General features: G+C 48.3%; 1 protein-coding gene across 8 annotated transcripts in view; it reads right to left on the bottom strand.

Moving 5' to 3' along the window:
* The window catches only part of ATE1 (arginyltransferase 1), a 97766-nt gene that overhangs the window by 59482 nt on the left and 18009 nt on the right, over positions 1-20275 (bottom strand). For 6 of the 8 annotated variants that reach the window (XM_045291634.1, XM_045291632.1, XM_045291633.1 and 3 more), the window contains exon 8: positions 9901-9933. The exons of the other annotated variants lie outside the window; for them this stretch is intronic. In XM_045291634.1, the coding sequence (XP_045147569.1) occupies positions 9901-9933 (33 nt within the window). The remainder of the gene's footprint in view (positions 1-9900; positions 9934-20275) is intronic. 8 annotated transcript variants of the gene reach the window in all.

Here is a 20275-nt window from a genome sequence, read left to right as displayed (position 1 = left end):
ACCCGAGGAGCATGTGCAATGTCCCTGCACAGCGCTCAGGAGGCACAGCTGCAGGCAGCCGCCCTGGCCCACAGAGAGGGCAAAGGCCAAGGGACTGCTTGACAAGAAGCTGAAGCTGAGGGCACAGACTCAGCTGCTGGCTGAGGGGAGGCGCTACCGTGGAGCAATAATTTTAACCTGAATGCTTTCTGATCCTGACGTGTAACTTGGCCCAGGAAGTCCCCGCAGCTGTGAGTAGTGTAAGTTCTGTGGCTATGGTAAAGGATTACTGAACCCAGGAAAAAACTGTGTGCCAGTTGGAAAAAGTGGAGGCAGTTGTGAGAAGAGCAGGGCATGGAAGTACGTCTGACCTCTGCCTTGGGCGAGTGTGGTGCTGGCGTCTCCTTCACCCTACTGAAGCTAGAGGGGCAGAGATGGGCTAGCTTCAGAGAAAACAACTTCTGAAGGCTCCTCTCTGAGGGTCCCCCACCTTTCCTGGGTTTTACCTCCAGGACCCCTACTAGGTGTACATGGTGATATTAAAAACAAAACCTCCCCTCATGCTTCTGATAGGTGAAGGGTCACGAGGAGCAGGACCCAAGGGTGCTACAGAGCCCCTGGACTCTAAGCCCAGGCGTAGAAACCATCTCCAGGAGCCCGTACTGCCATCAACGACGGGACACACCAAGGCCTGCAAACACCAGGAGCTCCTCTGCCCACAGGAAGTGGAGGGCAGCTCCTCCATCTCCAAGCGTAGGCAGCACGCCATGACCTCTTTTCAGAGGGCAGTCTGAGTGGGGGCAGATATACCGTGGTCAAACCAGGTGGTCAAGGCCAATAGCAAGCGGCAAGGTACCCGAGATGGTGATCGCTCCTAAAACTGCCACTGTGGATGTTAGGTAATAAATACAACTCTAAAAGGGCTTACACAAGCTAAAAAAAACCAAATTGTCCAAAACCCATTTGAGCAGTCACTGTCACACAGAGCACTGGTCTCGCACAGGTCTCTCTCACCCTGGAGTCAGACTGAGGAAGTGTGCAGGCGACACACAGAAGCATCAACCGAAGGCTGGGGGAAGGGCAGCAGCCTATCTTACAACTTGTGACTTGCCACCAGTCCTTTAAACTGCCAATGGGATTCAAGGCTAATCGCCTGCGCAGGAAGTGAGACTGCTCCAACTGTGTAGTAAGAAGTTAACAGATCTGTGTACGTGTGACCGAATTTATGAAACCACCTTTGAAAGGTGGGCCCTGAGGCTCAGGAGAACGAAGCACTGCTTCGTTAAAAATAAGCATGGGGGAAAGCAAGCAGTACTCGGGCGGTGTGGAGACGAGACGGGAGCCTGTCAAACAGCAGGACACCTCCAAGTCCAAAGCTAATTAGGTGACTTTGAAATGACTCTGAACTCTCCCAGGATTCCACCTTGGTGTGTCATGCCAGCACTCAGGAAATCAGGTGTGGGTATTCCTTCACTGATTTGAAAACATGTTTACCAAGGACACAGATCATCAAGTAAGAAGTCATCAGGGCACTCTGGGTGAAAACCATCCCAGGCTGTGATGTCGTTTTCGTTAGGGTTTTGTTTTACTTCTCACTGTGAACTGGTTGAAGGTGCACAGAGCAGATCAACAGTGTATGTGCAACAATTCATATGCACGTTGTTTTAACTGCAACCCCATCAGCGTACTTACTGTTTCTGTTCCTCCTCCTTTCCTAACCTACTGAACTATGTCCTGGGATAAATGCTACCCTTGGGATCCTACATGGTTGCTTATTCTAACATGGGGGTGTGCTCAGTTCCAGATCCGGAGGGTGGCCAAGGGCCATAATCTCAGAGTACCACCTCCTCTACCCCATCAGTAAGCCCGGTCTATGACTTGGACTTCCGTTCCACCTTTTTCTCCCACTCTGTTCAGGAGCTTCTAAAGGAACCCTCTTCAGAGCCATTGGTAGTAGGAGCAGGCACCCACCATCGAGTTGTTCTGGTCCCGGGGCGATGGAGACTGGTGTGTGCATGGCCCACCAGACCACTGGGCTAGCTGCTTCCACGACAGTCTTTCAACTGTCATTACTCTTCTTTCGGGAGGCATCAAAAACATGCGTCTTAGATGGCTGGCTCACTTGTTTCCATGACCCCCGTCACTACTCACCAAATTCAGATGCAGAACCTTGTCTTGGTGAACGACTACATTAGTATCTCCAAGACGGCAGTCCTGAGCTCCTGAGCCCAGTGAGTCAGTCAAGGATGTGGTCTGGGTTTGTTTTTACCTTTTCTTCAGAAGAGAAATTTCATTGTGAGCTAAGTGAGGGCTTACCGAGCAGATCATTTAATGTGTTCAACAGCTTACCAAACCTCCCAGTGTTTACCCTGCTTCTCTGGGGGGTTTCTGCCCATTGAGGTGTACTTTCAAATGGCAATTATCTGCTCTGAATACCGTGTTCATCCTTCCTTCTCGTGCCCCCGCCCTCTCGCCAAAGACCCTGGTTCCAGGTCCATCACTGGCCGGTTCCAGCGAATCTGCCCCAAGACTGGCATTACTCCTGGCACTTAGGTCCTGTGAAAGCCCGGCCGGCCTTCCCATTCAAAGCTGTCTACAAAGACTGGGCTGCTTTACACCGCAGGAGGGAGGAGTACGCTGTTATCAATGATCTAGTGGCGCCCCAGCCCCCAACATTTCACAAGAGAAGTCATGGGAGTCCAGGGGGCTGAAGTAGTGCAAAGATTACAGAACCAGCATGGTACAGATGGACTCACCAACTGACCTCCTCGTCCCTGGGTCACCTGTATTTTTAGGAGGTTATGTGGACAGTAACTCATCAAACATCATTCCAATAAACTCCCTTTTCAAAGATCCCGAGTACACCCAGGGCAGGAAATTGAGCAACAACATTAAACGCAACGTCTCAGTGCTCTTTCTCCCCCCCCTTGAATCTAGCTTGCTATACTCCCTCTTTCCGTCCTATCTTGTTGGCGATTAAGATGGGAGGGGGCCTCAAAAGGCTCGTGGGAACATGGAAATGAGATAATGGAGTCTCCTACAAAATTCTCTGCAGCCCACTCACACTCTCTGAGGAAGGACTCCCTCCTCTTCTCCCTCTCAGGCCCCTGGCTGACCCCACAATAGAAGAGGCTCCCAGGAAAGGCAGATAAGAAGCCATTTCTCTCAATGCACATCTGGTCATTGTGGGTGAATTTGGATCTGCTGTTCTCAGTTGAGGGAGCCCTGGTGGTGCTGCGGGTCAGGTACTGGGCTGCTAACCGCCAGTGGTGGCGGTTCATACCCACCAGCCACTCCATGGGAAAAAAGCTGAGGTTGTCTGCTCCCACAAAGAGCTAGTCATGGAAATCCTATATAGAGATACTATGAATTGGAATCAAATCAATGACAGTGGATTTGGTTCTCAATTTGGTAAGTCAGTTGATACATTAAAGGTCTCCCAAGTGGTAGGTAGTAGGTATTGAGAACGCCGGAGTTCCTATGTCACTCATCTCTGGCTCCCAAACTCCAAAAACAAGAGTGCCTATCAGGTTTACGGGAGTAGAAAGCCTCCTCTTTCTCCTGTGGAGCAGCCTGTGGGTTCAAACTGCTGACCTTGAGGGCAGAAACCCACCATGCCACCATGGCTCTTTGGAGCCCCCATGGAGCCCCCAACCCCCAATACACTCATGAGAGAATGCCGGGAAAAGAGGCCAATAAATCTCATGTTACATCTGGAGAAGCCTCTGCCAGGGCCTTGGGAACCCTGAGGGTTGAAGCACCACACTTGAGATCCGTTGATATACATCACTTTTTAAAATAAGTAGAGGACGAGCCAAATAGCCTGGCAGTGCCATGGTCAAGCACCCAGATGCCCAAAGGCTCAGTGGTTCAAACCCACCAGCCACTCCAAAGGAGAAAGATGTTATCAGTCTGCTTCCATAAAGACTTACAGGCTAGGAAGCCCGATGGGGCAGTTCTACTCGGTCCTCTAGGGCCGATGTGGGCAGGAACAACTGCAGCGAGGGCAGCAAGAAGGGAGCCATAGACTGCACAATGTGGGCAGAATGGGGTTGGGGGGGGTGGTAGCTGGTGGACTGCTTCCCGAGTCCTGACTCCTCTGTCCACTCTGGCTCTTTCATCTTCACAAGGCGGTAATTTAGCATCTTTTAAAAGTACCACTTTCTGCCTCTCAGAAGCAGGAATCAGCCCCATTGCTCAGGCTCAGTGGTCACTGTGAAAAACCAATGGCAGAGTCCAAATAGGGGCGTCTCTGCTGGTGGTGGGCAACACTGGGCCCGGCTGGGCTGCTCAATTTTAAGGCTCTGAAGAGCACGCACACAGCCTAGGGGACTGTTCCTAAGAAGTCAGATGCCTTCAAGAGCAAGGTGGATCACACTACCAGCAGCTATCTTTAATACCCTCCTCGTACGTAAACAAGGGTGCAATTAGGAGTTGAGAGTTTTTCTTTCTTCAGTCTGCAGTTGGTACCCAGCGGTGGATAGTGAGAAAAATGAGTTAGCGAAGCTCTTTTTCAACAGTTCCTCCAGTGCCGGGATCTGGCTGATAATAGGAAACACATCATCCAGCTCACCCTGAGCTGTACAAAAGAAACAGTCGGCAGGGCAGCTGCTATGGCTGCTGTGATTAATGGGCACTGCAGTGCGGTGCCCCAGCACTGTGGGCAAGTGACATCAGCATTAATAGGCCCGGCCTGGCTTCTAGCCAAACTGCTCCCCAAGTGAGTGCTGGCTGACTGTGATAAAGTACACCTCTCTCCCGACCCCTTGCCTCCCCAAACCTCAGTAATGCCTCAAACAAGCCCCGTCAGGGCTCAAAGGGCCAAGGCCAGGGCCAGGACAGTCAAGTGGAAGGCACCGGAGCCAGCCCCAGAGGGGATGGGGTGGCTGAGAGCAGCTGCAGCTGGAGGCAGGGGCTTCTCCTCCCTCAGAGAACTCCAGGAGGTGAAGATCCCTCAAAGCCCTTTTAGGACTGCCAATAAATGCCCTAAGGGCACTCCACTCTACCGGAAGCCTCAACCCCAAGGGGCCTGCTTCAAACTTATTGGCTCAGCAAACCTAGCTTCCCTGAGGCATCCCACTCCACAAGCCAGCCTCCTGCCAAAGACAGCCTCACTTGCTCCACCCCCTGCACCCACCCCCACTACCATCTTGTGCTGCGACTGCCACTCCTCTGCCTTTTCGCTGTGGTCACAGCTGTCTTTCTGTCTCCTGGGTCTACAGGGTTCCGTACACAGGGGCTTGGGGGTCCAGAGCACACTACTCCTGCTCTTCCTTCTTGAAGGAATCAAGACCCCTTCTGCTTCTGACACGACGCAGTTCACACCCGGCAGACGGCAGAACTGGCCTTGGAGCTCCAAGGTTTTGCCATCACAACTAACCCTGCTAACTCCCTCACCACGGAATCACATAATCTCTAGCATTTTTCACCATCTCCTCTTCCTTCCAAAGACCCAAGTAAATCACTGACCCCCACACACACACACACACTGCTCAAAACAGCTATCCACAACTGGAGCCACAGTAAAGAACAGGAAGCTAAGACTTCTTCCACTACAGTCCAGCAAATGAAAGGACAAAGTCACGTCATACACTTCTTCCGGCTCCGCTGATGGATACACAACATTCACTCGCTGTGAGCACAGAAGTCTCATCTCAATAGGTTTATGTAGTTGAAGCTCTATCACCACCATCCAACTGGCACGTTTCTCCCCAAATCCCTCCAGCTCCCCTGCAGTCTCCACTTCTTCCACCTGCCCCGTTTCAGAAAACCACTGATCCACTTTCTGACCCTATCAATGTCCCTTCTCCGGACAATTCTCGTAAGTGCAAACACCCAGTAGGCAGGCTTCTGTGTCTGGCATTTTTCCACCTGGTATAACACTTCTCAGGGTTAGCCACACTTTCATTTCCAGCAGCAGTTTGATTCACTTTACCACTGTATAGGAGTCCATCACAGAGATACTCCATTTCTGTGCCTTCTTGGGTTGGAATGTCTATTCAAAGTCCTTTGCCGGTATTTTATACTATTGTAGCATTGAGTTATAAGAGTTCTTGTTATTGGTTTCTAATTTAATTCTACTTTGGTCAGAGGAGATTTTAGTCCTTGTAACGTTATTGAGACTTGTATAATGGCCCTGCCTATGCTGTCTTGGTGAGTGCTCCCGATGTACTTGGAAATTGGGGTTTTTAAATTTCGGTTGTTGAGTATAGCATTCTATCCATTGTCAATTAAGTTGACAGATAGTGTTAAGTCTCGATCTCTTCTAATTGTTTTGTCTCCTTGTTCTCATGATTAGTTTTGCAAGGTATGCTTTACTCTCTCCTTTGAGGTTTAATCTATCCATATCTCTGTACGTAAGGTGGATCTTGGTTTTTTTAAAAACTAGTCTGAAATCAGAAATTAGTCTCAAATTTGAAAACGTGGTTCTACCCATGACCAAGGCTTCCGTCTCTGTGAGATGTACATACAGAGCACTTCCGTGTGGCACAGAGCTTTGGTCTAGCCCATTTATATTTAATGTGACCATTGCTCCCAATAGTTCAATTTAAGTCTAACTTTGCTTCTTTGTTTGTTTTGTTTCTACCTGCTCTTTGTGCTTTTTTCCCCCTGCCTAGACTGACATTTTTGGTATGATATTTTATCTTCCCACGTGGAGCCGTAGTGGGGTAACCTAGTGTTGTGCTGCTAACCACACAGTCAGCAGTGTGAAACTACCAGCCACTCCAAGGGAGAAACTCGGGCTTTCTGCGTCCTTAAAGAGTAACAGTCTCGGAAACCCATGGGGCGGTTCCAGGGCAGAACTGCTCCTGCAAGTTTCTGAGATGGTTTGTGGGAGTAGAAAGCCCCGTCTTTCTCCCATGAAGCAGCTGGTGCTTTCAAATGGTGGGCCTTGCAGTTCGTAGCCCAACGTGTAGACTACGCCACCAGAATTACTACAGGCAGTAAGCTATCGGGAGACCTGCAAGTGCACTGCTGTCAGACTTCAGGTGCGTGCGGTGATGAGAGACAGATGGACAGCTCCATGGCTAAAGGTCCTAGGCACGTTGAGAAAACCACGAGCACCGGACAAGACACACAAGCCCCCGCCTCCACAAGGGTGAAGAGCTTTTTGTCCCCTCAGGCCCCGAGACAGCAGCGGGTGGGGCTGCAGTCATGGAATGGCCGGCCAGGTTTGACTCGGAAGGGAATTCCAAGAATCTTCTGTTCTCTGACATAGAATCCCTTTTATTTACCTGTGTTTAATTGGAGACATCTGTATGTGGTGCCACACAAACTGTGGTTCAGGCTCAGGAGACATCAATAAAACCGTTTGCAGGGGACAGGCTCAGTGTAGATGGCTGAGCATACGCATCAGCCACCTCCCCGCCACCCACAATTAGGGGCACCCGCTGCCTGGCTTGAGGTGATAAAAGCTCTTTTCTCATAAAGCGTAATGAGCTCTATTAGTCTGGAGCTTACAGGAATGTAACAGGGTCAGCCCCACAGAGAGTTACTGCGTCTCCACACATGGCTCCGCTCAAATGACATGGATCGCATTACTGATGTAATTACTATAACCTGACAATTTCATTAGAATCATGTGGCAGCTAACCGTTTAGGGCTTAACAACAAAGGGACGACAACGACATGGCATGCATGGCCCAGGCACAGTTGTTAGTTTTTTGTTTTTTGGGGGTTGTTTTTTTCCCCCTAAGGGTAAAATAAAATTCCACAGTCTTTGTTTTTCCATGCAAGTCTCGGTTAGGGTCTTCTCTGGTCGCTGTCAGGATTACCATCCCGTCCCTCCAAATCGGGGGAGGTATCTGGGTCTTTATCCTACTTGTCCTCTTCCTCCTCTAGCTCAAACATCAGACATTAAGGACGTTTCCCGAAGTCTCCAGCCTTGGCGGTGCTTTGCTCCGAGCTCAGTGCTGCGGTGGGCGTCCGGGGGACAGCCAGGAGCTAAGCATCAGCAGGCCACTGTGAACTGCCAGCAAGAAGAACAGCAGCAGACATCCCTCACGGTGTGTCCCGCCAGGAAAAGAGGGGGGCACGGGCAGCTCTCCATTTTTGGTTTCCTCCCCTATGTCCATCAGGCCAGTAAGAAGAAAGGCCCATCTAGACAAGCTAAAAGACAAGCCCAGACCGTTAAGTAGCAAGTCCAGAGCAGACGGAAAAAGACAGAAATTATCCCTGAACTTTGATGGTGACACTTTCCCTTCTATTTCCTTTGTGGGTGGGGCCATGTTAATAAGGTATGTGGAACCCTTCCCTTATTGGTCAGTTTTGCTATCCCACTAGATTTAAAAGGGAGCCAATCTCAGAACAAAGTGAAGAAGAGCCCACAATCAGAAGTAGAGCCTGAAGTGGTCTCAGGGTCCCTGTGCTAAGATCCTCAAAGACCCACAAAACAGAAGTTTCCACAGCTATGTCCCAATATTCAAGAGTAGTAGTAAAATGTAATTCAAAAAAAATACTGGTTCGGCTTATGTAAAAAATGGCATGTTATTGTCAGGTCTTGTGCTGTAACTGCATGAAGGGGAAGAGAACCATTCTTAACTCAACATCGACTCCTATAAGGAAGAGCTAGGCGTACCACCTCCTCTCGCCCATCTTTCTGCCAATTATGACACCAACCATCCCTCCCACAACACTCTCTCCTTCTTTGCTGGGTTACATTAAGTCATCGCAGTGGACCCTACATACTCACAGTTATGAGCTTATTGGGGAAGGAGCAGGTTATAATTCAGTATCAGGAAGCATGTACGTGAAATCTCTCTTCTTCGATGCAAGACAGCACTCAGCCATTCTGGGCTCTTCTCGGGAAGGGCTCCTCTTTCAGGACAAGCCCCGAGGACAGGCTCGCTCTCTCTCTCTCTCTCAGCCTTCGGCTTCTCAGTCCCTAAGCTAGGTAGGACAAGTGTTATAAAGCTCTTCAACTCAGCCAATGATACCTAAAGGAACCACTTTGCCAGTTAGGTGCTCAGCAATCTCACTCGGGAAGCTGGCACATCCACTGTAGTCGCCCTTCTCTGTTGGTCCAAGAAGCCCTGTGCCATCTCACACTTGTCTCCTGGTTCTACTGCTGCTGCTGGTTCTCTGCGGTCTCTGGTTCTACAGCTCCTCTTTGTCTCATGGTCGATGAGGTTCTCAGTGCAAGACCCTTGGTCAAAAGGATGTGTTCGCGCCTGGCTCTTCTTATAGTAGTGAGATCTCTTTGCTCTGGGACTGGCCCTCTTTAAAGCCTAGCAGGATAGCAAAACTGACCCAAACCCCTCATCAGGGTTCTGTGCAACTGATCTACATCATTAGAAATACCGTCCAATGCCCGTGGTGGGCCCCAGCACTTTATTTGCATAGTCCCATCAATAATGTGGGAGCTACAAGACTAATGATAGACAAGTCTATAAGGAGAACAACAGAACTAGAGAGAAAAGCATACCTTTAGAAGTGTCCATCATGGCAACAAGTGTACAATGTGCCAGACACATGGATGGATGGATGGATGGATGGATGGATGGATGGATGGATGGATGGATGGACGGACTGTGGCAAGAGTTGTACGAGCCCCCAATAGTGATTAAAAAAAAAAGGTAATCCATCACTTGAGATCAAAAGGCAAGACAAAGTTCAGAAGGGCTAAGAAAAGATGAGGAACAGAAACCAGAAGCACAGAGTGGAAGTGAGTTAAGTGATAGTACATCGTGAGAAAAGCAATCAGTGATTTGAAACAAAACATGTATGAATTGCTGAATGGAAAACAGATCTGCTCTGGAAGCCTTCACACAATTAACAATAAAAAGTTTAAAAAATTAAAAAAAAAAGAAAAAAGCCTGGCCCATTCAAAGGATCACTCACAAATTATCTAAGAAATGGCCATAGACCAACAGTGACATCCATTAGTAATTCTAGTCCAGAGGTCCGTGAGGAAGTTCTTACCTCCAAAGGTGAGCTGCACAGGAATCTTGTGAACTTCAGGAGTGAATTTTCATCAAATTAATTGCACCCAATAAATGGGCATTTTCACCCAATAAGTGCGCAGCCAAAGGGGACAGGAGAAAAAAAAAAAAACATTACATAAACTTCCCAATAAGAAGACCTAAAGCAAATACATTAGTCTCTACAAAAGCAATATTCTGATCCATATACAACTGCTTTAATTAATTTAAACAGCTTTGAAATGTGTATAAAAGCAAGTAAGAGGCAATAATTTCATTCTTTATAGTTTTATCTCCTGATCCCTCCATAATCAAACATCTGCCAAGGGAGCGGTTGGTATGTTCCTGACCCGGTGTGCTACCCCAACACTGAGGGAATGCAAAGCGAGGGTGCAGATATAACCCCCAGCCCGGTTGAGGAAGCGGTGTGAGCGAGGAGCCTGGCGGGAAGGGGTCTTCATAACTGCCCTGGGCGTTACAATCAGGCCTCTGCTCGCTCCGCTCACCCTGCACTTGGGTCCTATTTGCAGGTCTTCTTCTCGCTGCAGAAGCACACAGCAGGCTTTGGAATGTCATCTGACACTGAGTGTTGTGCCGGTTTCTCTTAGCTTTTCAATAAAGAAATCTAAACTTTCTCTTAGGGGAAGGGAGCAAGCACAAATGACAAAGCAAATTACAGCTCGACCCTGAAATGAGGACTGTCAAGTCACTTCATACATAATGCATGACAGCAATTTCTAATGTTTCCTCCTCCGTTATTTACGAACTCAACATTTCCAGTCCTCAGAGATTTACTATAATAATAAAAGATCAAGTAGCAAAAACACTCAATCTTTCTAAATGGAAATTAATGACAATGAGATGCCATCGGAGGACTAAACGTTTCCAAGTCCCCCTTGAACTGCTGCTCCCCAGCCAAGCCAGCTAAGCCCTCCCGGGGAACAGAAGTCATTTGGATTCTGTCAGGGTTACACACGGGACACTGATCAGCGAAATGAGGAGGCCTGCGCCTGCCCTGACAATGGCGTGGGAAGAGGAAGCGCAGAGTGCACAGGTCCACAAGACCGGACTCACGGCAGATGAACAGTGAGCTGCGGGCCCAGCAACTGCATTTGGGATGCTCTCCACTTAGCCAAAGTGTCAAGTGTACAAAATACAGTGGCTGCGACCCCACCCCAACCCCAGACCCCATCGCTGCAGCAAAGATAGCATTAGTGGGTGCCAAAGCCGTGCAATTTGAAAGTATCATTTAGACTCTACATGATGAGGGATTCTGCCAGAGAGACATCTAAGAGTGCTTCCCAAATTTAAATTTTATCAACCAGCAATACAATAACAGGAACTGTTTACAGAAAACTTTCTGAAAGTGCAGGTTCTACCAAAATATCCAATTTTCATCATGCTAACAGGACACAAAGGATTTCTTTGAAATGAAATTGCAACTGCTGTGGGCTTCCATTCAGGTCACCGGCAGCCCCATGCAAGACCACCCCGCCCTCCCTGGCAAACAGTGCTCCTTCAATGGCCAGCCAATGTGACGTGGGGGAAAGGAGGCCTGCGGGGCTTTTAATGGCAACACGAGAAAGCTGGCTTCTTGGGGTCTTCATGCTTGTCCCTCAACATTCCAGCCATTTCATACATGGTCTGACTCTAGAGACAGTGCTTTCAGCAGTAACTTATGTCGCCACTCAGATGGACGCGCTTTCGGATGAGAAAAGCAAGTAGCCCTGGCTCCCTTCAAATGGCAAGGACGTGCAGTCGTATTTGTCGGCGTGAGCAGCATCTGAATCATGGCCAGTTCAAAACACAGCAAAAAATGCCTGTCCTGTTTGAAGCTGCCTAAAAGTGAAAGGCATAAATAAAAGTTCTCATCTCTAAAGCAGTAAAAATGGAATAACAGATCACAAGCCACATTCACAGTCCTGTTCATGGCGCACAGAAAGGATTCCACAACTGGCTTCTCCTCTGTGCTGTTTCATTTCACTGCAGCTAATTGCTGGGTAGGTTCTTTCATGATGAAATTACCCATATTACACTCAATCCAGATGGAAATACTTTGAAAATGAAAAGCATCAAAAAGCAAATGGGAATACAAAAGACGCTTCCTATACCTACTGATGTTCTAGCAAATCGCACCATGATGTTTAGTCGGTATTTTAAAAGACTAATTTTTATAAACCCTATGGCCAGGGCTGGCAGCATACATGAATAGAACTTTTCTAATATGGCTAGGTTACTCTCTTCAACAAGAAATGTCTGGCGTTCCTGCAACACCCATAGCCATCTAGTCAATTCCAACCCACAGTAACTTCATGTAGGGTTTTAAGAAGCAGATAACATCAGCTCTCTCCCTCTGAGTGGCTGTTGATTTTGAACTGACGACCCTGTGTTTAGCAGCCCAATGCCTAACCTGTAGCACACCAGGATTCCTTTTAGTCAGTAAGCTCAGAGAATACTTCTATATTCAAGATGCTTATGCATGACATTAAGAAGACTTAAGATGCCGGGGTTTACAAAATATCGTGCGAGCCTCCCAAACAGGAATGAAGTGGCCAGCTCAGCAGTAACTGGAGGTAATCATCACCACAGCCTGCCTGCCTGCCTCTCGCCCTCTCCCTCGCTTTCTCTCTCTCGACGGACTTTAAAAGCTGCATCTAGAAGGACCTCTTTTTAGGCACCAGATCAACAGTCGGAGCTGGATGGTCCAGTCCCTTTCCTACAGACCTGAGCTGGCTCTGTCCACTGCTATCACCATGATGGCCCTGCAGCTGGCCTTCCTTGAGGACCTGAGACTGCAGGACCCATCAGGCAGCAGGACCCTGGCAGATGGAACCACCAAACCAGGTGAGTTTGACCATCAAGAGTTAAAGCCACACACCCACTGGAGCGTCATCAAAAGCATTTGAACAAGCAAGGTCTGCTATCACCTTCAAAAACGGCTGGCACAAAATCAATCAATCTATTCAGACCATCAGGGTGGCATCATCTAACTTTGGAACCTCAAAACCATCCCTTCCCGAGCCCCTCCCTCAAGTCAATGTTAGATGTAAAAGGACTCGACACCAAAGCACTCACTGGTACAGTCTTATAAATGTAGGAGAAAGCATTCTTAAATCAGTGGGACTCAGTTTTTATGCCATGTGGGCAATGCATAAAAATCACTCTCTAGAGAGCTACTAGAGTGGAATTCCACTTGCAGTCTAGGATTTAATCTAGAGAAGAGGGAAGCGCTGCCTGATATTGGACTTCTCAACCTCATCCAGGCGAACTTAATAGTACTATCAATTGGATTCACCATCTAAAACTCAGAAAAGAACTGAAATCATTAATTATTGTCATATCTTGTTATCTTTTTTTAGAAAAGAAGGGCTTGATCGATGTTTGGAACCCATGCACCATCTTTCAGGTCTCTGACAGGGAACGATGACATTTGGGAGTTCGTGACTGTGCCACCCTAGGAGCCCACCGGCGCACCCTCCCGGGACCCCGCCTCTATCCCTCACTGGCAGCCTGCTCCCTATCCTCATTCCCTCCACTCAGGCACCACTGATGGCCATGAGTCGATCCAACTCCCCACAACCTGGCAGGGCAGGAACCATCGGGCTCTGAGACGACAGCTCCTCAGGAGCAGGCAATCCCATCTCATCGAGTCTCCACCGCTGAACCCGCAGTTAGCGGCCCAATGCCTAACCCACTGCCCCCTATGGCTCCTCATCCTCGCCACAAGTCTCCTGTTTCATACTCCATGTTCCCAGAAGTTTCTATGCCCTCTTCCAAGTGCACATACTAGTAGTGACATCCCCTATCACGCACCACGTCCTCTCACTTCCTTTGGGAAAAATTCCTGCAAGGACCATTCTGTGGAGTCACTACCCAGAATGTCCCGAGGACAAACCCAGTACCCACATGAATGGCAATGCTGCTGACGCTGTGCGGTGCTGTCATGCCAATCTGGAGTCACAGCGAGCCAGTGTACAACAGGACAAAGCACCGACTGGCCCCACGCCACCCACAAAATCCCTATGCTTGAACCCGTTGTTGGGGCCACTGTGCCAATCTATCGACCGGAGGGTCTTCTTTCTTGGTTGCCAACTCTCTACTTTACCAAGCATGATGTCCTTCCCCAGGGACTGGTCTCTCCGGTAACACGTTCAAAGTACAAGAGGGGAAGTCTCGCCACCTTTTCTAAGAGGCCAGAGCTTTCAGTCTTCTGGCAGTCCAGGTAGGGTCAGCACTCTCATCACATGCATGGACTCTTCACGAACTGCCCAGCTTTCGCAGGCAGGAGGTGACTGACACCATGGCTTGGGTCAGGCACACCCTAGTTCTCAAAGTGACAATATAGCCCACTGCCAGGGAGTCGACTGACTCACAATGACCCTGCAGAGGGTTTCCAAGGCAGTAGGTTTTATGGGAGAAGATCTCCTCATCTTTCCCACCGCCAAGTGACTGCTAACCTTAAGAGTGAGCAGCCCAACGCTGAACCCACTCTCCCAGGAGGACTCCTTTAAGACAGCTGTCAACAGGTGGAGGAAAAGAACTGAAATGGGCTTGAAAGATGGCGTGGTGTTTTCAAAGACCAAAGGGATACGAATCAGGGAGAAGTAGAGAAGAACACGAGTGAGAAACGAAAAAGCAAACAAGAAACCAAAATCAAAGCAAGATTTTTGAAACCCACTGGTCAAAGGAGTACGAAGTGGACTATCGCATCACTGTTTAGTCATCAGCCACTTAAGTTTTAATGAACTTTGAGCACTGATACTAACCTCTAAAGAGAAGCTTTTTTTTTTTTTTTTTTAAACATTTTATTAGGGGCTCATACAACTGTTATCCCAATCCATACACACATCAATTGTGTAAAGCGTATTTGTACATCATTTCTCAAAACATTTTCTCTCCATTTAAACCCCCGACATTAGGTCCTCATTTTTCCCCTCCCTCCCCGCTCCCCCCTCCCACATGAGCCCTTGATAGTTTATAAATTGGTATTTTGTCATATCTTGCCCTGTCCGACGGCTCCCTTCATCCACTTTTCGGTTGTCTGTCCCCCAGGGAGGAGGTCACACACAGTTCCATGTAATCGGTTCCCTCTTTCCTACGCATTCTCCTAAAGAGAAGCTTTTAAGAGCTTTTTGAAGTTACAGGCAAATTGCAATATGCATGGGCCCAGCTAGCCCATCCTCGGCAGTGTGAGTGCCCGGAGGGAACAGCGCATCCGTCCTCCACCGCCCACAAGAAGGACCCAGAAGCCATTCTCGTCCTCAGACTCTGAGCCATTGCTGGGATGACCGGTGTAAGGCTGACAAACACATCGACATCAGTACTGACGGACCTATCCAAATACAGCCCGAGCTTTTCTGCTCTAGGAAAAGAGCCATCTGTATAATAAGTCCCTTTATCAACGAAGTGTTTTATTCCCGTAAGCACTGACCTAAAGTTAGCGGGCATACAAAACGAATCACCACCACAAAAGCACAAGCTTCCCTGGTGCAGAGCCCCTCATCAATAGGCAGTACTGTTCACTTGTCAAGCCAGTGCCCGAGGGTCATAAAACTTGATGCGCCTCAGATTTAATGGAAAAAACAGACTGAAAATACGAAAGCAAAAGACAAATGGTGCTCACAGCACGATGGTTCCTCTCTCGCGGAGCTTTGCACTCACTAAAATGCGCTCAGCTCCTGGCGGGCGCGGCTCCACATGCCCTCACAGGAAATTAAGAGCAGCTCTGACTTATTAGGGGAGGACACCCTTCCAGAGGCTTCTGACATCCCGGGAGTTTTCCTGCTGGGAGTTAGGGCACAGGCTTCAAGAGCACGACTTCCTCCTGACTAGTTTTCCATTTGGCGACAGCCAAGCTCACTCTCTGGAGGCTCCTGGTGACCAGCCCACCTGGTGGAGGCTGGCTCAGCTCAGTCGGCACCTGGGCAGCTCAGAGCACTCAACAGGCCAGCCTGTTCTGCCTCGGGCTCAGGTGCTTCAAGGTTGGTGGACCAGACACAGATTTGTCCTGGAGCGTGGCCATCCCCTAAAGCTCAAGGAGCAAAACGATGGATGGGCTCGAAACAGAAGCGAGCCCTGGTGGAGTAGTGGTCTCTTCACTGGGCAACATCTGCTGCAAAAGACTTTAAAGTGGTAAAAAGCAAGCCAAGGAAGGTATTTCCAATGACCTTCTATGCATGTGAAAGTTGGATAATGAATAAGACTGAATGCATTTGAATTAAGATGTTGGCAAGGAATACTGAATACGTAGATCATGGACTGTCAGAAGAATCAACAGATAACCCTGAAAGTCATGGGTGGCCAGTGTAGTTTGGGCAATTTATCAGGAGGAACTAGTCGCTGGAAAAGGGCGTCACGGTTGGTACAGCAGAGGAGCAACGTCATAGAGGAAGCCCTCAGAGATGGACTGACACGGTGACTGCATCCAGGGGCCGACACAAGACGCTAACTGTGAGGATGACACAGGACAGGGCAGTCGGTTGTTCTAGGGCTGCAATGCATCAGGCCAGCTCGACGGCACCGAACGACAACAATCTTCATACTACAAACACACCACTGTGCCTTCACTTAGTAGCTGCTAGTGAAAAATCACTGAATTTTCAAATAATTGCCTGAGGCCTCCCTTTTATTCAAAGGAGCCCTCATGGTGGTTTGGGATAAGCACTGGGCTGCTAGCTGCTAGGTCAGCAGTTCAAACCCACCAGTTGGTATGCAGGAGAAGAACCAGTCTGTCTGCTCCCATAAAGATTTCATCTTGGAAACGCTAATGAACAAGTCTGCTCTGTCCCAGAGGGTCACTGCATCAAAACTGACTCGATGGCAATCGGTTGCCTTTCGATTTTAGTTCTACTGTATTTAGCAGAATCATCCCACACCTTAAGAATAGAAAGATGGAGGGGAAAAAGCTCATATTCTGGCAACACTCAAAATAATACACGTCTAAGGCTCGGCAAGGAGCCCTAGCAGTGTGGTGGCCACACTTTGGGCTGCAATCTGAGTGGTTGGCAGTTCGAAGCCACCAGCGACTCCAAGGGCTTTCTACTCTGGTAAACAGTGATAGTCTTGGAAACCCACAGGGGACGCTATCAGTCAGCACTGAACTGATGGCAGTGAGAGATGGCACCACAGGTAAGAGACAAGCCCTGGGTGCCACCCAGAGGAGGCACCACTGGGCCGTGCTACCACCAGCAGCTTTGAGAGCTCACTCACCAGGCAAAGCTGATGGACTCGGACACCTTCAACAGCCACACACACACACACACACACACACACACACACATCTAAACCCAGCTAAACCCAGCAGGTTCTCTTAGTGGAGTTGAGGAGAAAGGTATATTCTAAATACCAGGCGGTTTCACAGCGTTTGTGAAGAACTCCACTATTTTTTCATTCTGTGGTTCCTCAAAATTTCTGAAGCCCTTTCATATAATATATACAGTGATTATTTTCACATACCTAAGAGCCCAAGGATGTTAACGGGACTGGGGGCTGAAAATGCCTCTAAATTAAGTTCCAGAAAGATAACTAAAATCTTACCAAATCAAGACTCATTTGTAGCAATCGCATTAATTGCTCCCCGAGAAAGGGCTTCCAGTAAATGGCAGCAGAAAAGCCTTGTTTCTGCTTTGGGATGGCCAACACCCTACTTACTGGTTCCAGGAAGGAACAGAGCTAAGCCACCTTAGAAGGGCAAACTTAGGCCTAGGGCACCACCTGGTGGTTGGAATGAGGCAACACACTCATCTCTCCCACAGAACTTACTGGGAGACACTAACTGCCCATCCTTTAGGTAGCAGCCGAGTGCTTTAACCACCGCACCATCATAGCTCTTGATAGTAATGGTATGGCCTAGAGAAGCCAAGAGGAAACTTCTGTGCACTGCAGTCATCAATGCCTTGACCTGAGATTGCGTGCAATTGTGCAAATCCACCTAGCTGCTGGGCGCTTATGTGTTGCCTTTCGATTTCCCTGTATGCTTGGAAATGTTCAAAAACCTTGGGAAACCTTCATGATGATGATGGTGCCGTTATCAAAAGATATACCTCCTGGGTCTTAAAGACTCGAAGATAAACAAGCGGCCATCCAGCTGAAAAGCAACAAAGCCCTCATGGGAGAAGCACACCAGCCTGTGTGATCATGAGGTGTCGTATCAGGCATCAAAGACCCAGAACAAAAAACTGTATCGATGAGACCCAAAGCCCATCTGTAGACAATTGGACATCCCCTCACAGAGGGGACACGAGGAAGAGAGGAGCCAGTCAGGGTGCAGTACAGCACCGATGAAACACACAACTTCAATTACCCGCCCCCCCAATTCTATTACGATCCTGACCCCAATTCTACCTTACAAATCCGGCCAGACCAGAGCATGAACACTGGGTCAGAGCGGGCACCATCCTCTCTTTTACCTAGTGTGCAGGTCCCTAAAGATGGTTCCTGGTGGCCGCCTGTTTCCTGGAACTCATCCCCTTGGGTAATCTCTTCCCCTTGAGTGTAGGTGAGATTTGCCTCTAGTAATAGAATACAGTAAAAGTGACGGGATGTCACTTCCATGACTAGGCGACCAAAGATGGTGACTCCAGCTCTTCCTCCTTCACGCGCACCATCAGAGCAGGCTGCTGTGTCAGGGTGCAGGATAGCACCAACGAAACATACAACGTTCCTATCGTTCTTCGATGCTTCCCCCCACCCACCCCAACTATTCTGACCCCAATTCTACCTTACAAATCCAGCTAGACCAGAGCATGTACAATGGTACAGATAAGAGCTCAAAACACAGGGAATCCAGAATAGATAAATCTCTCCAGACCAATAATGAAGAGTAGCGATACCAGGAGGGGAAGGGGAAGAAAGGGGAACTGATCACAATGATCGACATATAACCCCCTCCCAGGGGACGAACAACAGAAAAGTGGGTGAAGGGAGACAGCAGTCAGTGTAAAACATGAAAAAACTAATTTATAAATTATCAAGGGTTCATGAGGGAGGGAAGGTGGGGGAGGAGGAAAAATGAGCTGATACCAAGGGTTCAAGAAGAAAGAAAATGCTGATGGCAACATAGGCACAAATGTGCTTGACACAATAGATGTAGGTATGGATTGTGATAAGAGCTGTAAGAGCCCCCGATAAAATGATTAAAACCAACAACAACAAAAAACCCTGGGAAACAATTACTCAGTGACCTGGAAGTGTGATTAGACTGACTACCTTAGATACTGGGGCTCTGAGGATAGTCTGTTTTTCAGACAACACCCACGAGCTAAGAGAGCAATTTTAATTATTCTAGAACTATTTGCACTTAGTATTAACAAATAACAGAATTTTCTAGGATACATTGTTATTAAAATTTCAGCTAAAATTCCATATTTACACAATTTAAAGTGTGAAAAAGCAAAGTTGTCCCTTTGAGGACTAAGCTGCTGCACCGGACCAAGCCAGGGTATTTTTCAACCATCTCCGATGTCTGTAAAAGCTGAACAGTGAATAAGGGAGCTCAAAGAATTGATGCCTTTGAATTACAATTTGGGAAAGCATACCATGACTATGAAAAGAATGAACAAATCTATCTCGGAAGTACAGCCAGAATGTTTGTTAGACGCGAGACTTCACCTCACACACTGTGGACATGCTGTCAGGAGGGAGGGCCCAGTCCCTGGAGAAGGGCATTATGCCTGGTAAAGCAGAGGGCAGTGACAGCGAGGATGGACTGACAAAGCTGCTGCAGTGATGGGCTCAGACCGACCCAGCCTCCACGGTCAGGATGGTGCAGGGCCAGAGTACGCCTCGCTCTGTGTGGTAGCTGAGTTGGAAATGGCTCCATGGCAGGCCACACATTCATGACCCCAGCAACTGGCACGACGTTCTTTTCTGAACATTGGGTATCTACACCAAAATGAATGACTGGAAATTATAAAGGGAACAAGAATACGATGCAATTCATAAAATCCTTTGTATACTCGCACTTGCTGTAACTATAAGCTCCTTTTTGCAAAGGTGCTACTAAAAATTCCCTTGCTTTTTTGGAATACCCAGTTTACATTTCTTTAACCTCTCACCAACTCTCTTTCCCAAACTAGCCTACTTTTCAATGGTTTAAAATGATTCGTACAGTTACCAGCAGGTTCAGGAGACTCAGTTGCTCAGTGGGTAAGCATCAGGTTGCTAACAAGGTCAGCAGTGAAAGCTAGCCGCAGCTCTGCGGGAAAGATGAGGCTGTTCCATAAACAGTTACAATCTTGGGCACCCTATGGGCAGTTCTACTCTCCTAGATGGTCAATGAGTCAGAATCGACGAGATGACAAGAGTTTGGTTTTTTTATTCCCAACAGAATCAAAATGCTGAAGAATGTTGGACCCCTTCCTCACACCATATACAAA

The sequence above is a fragment of the Echinops telfairi genome, unplaced genomic scaffold (genome assembly GCF_000313985.2).
Source record: "Echinops telfairi isolate 266 unplaced genomic scaffold, ASM31398v2 ScPeMD7_70;HRSCAF=299, whole genome shotgun sequence".
Lineage (NCBI taxonomy): Eukaryota > Metazoa > Chordata > Mammalia > Afrosoricida > Tenrecidae > Echinops > Echinops telfairi.
Note: the sequence above shows the minus strand (reverse complement) of the source record. Positions and strands in the feature narration are given on the sequence as shown.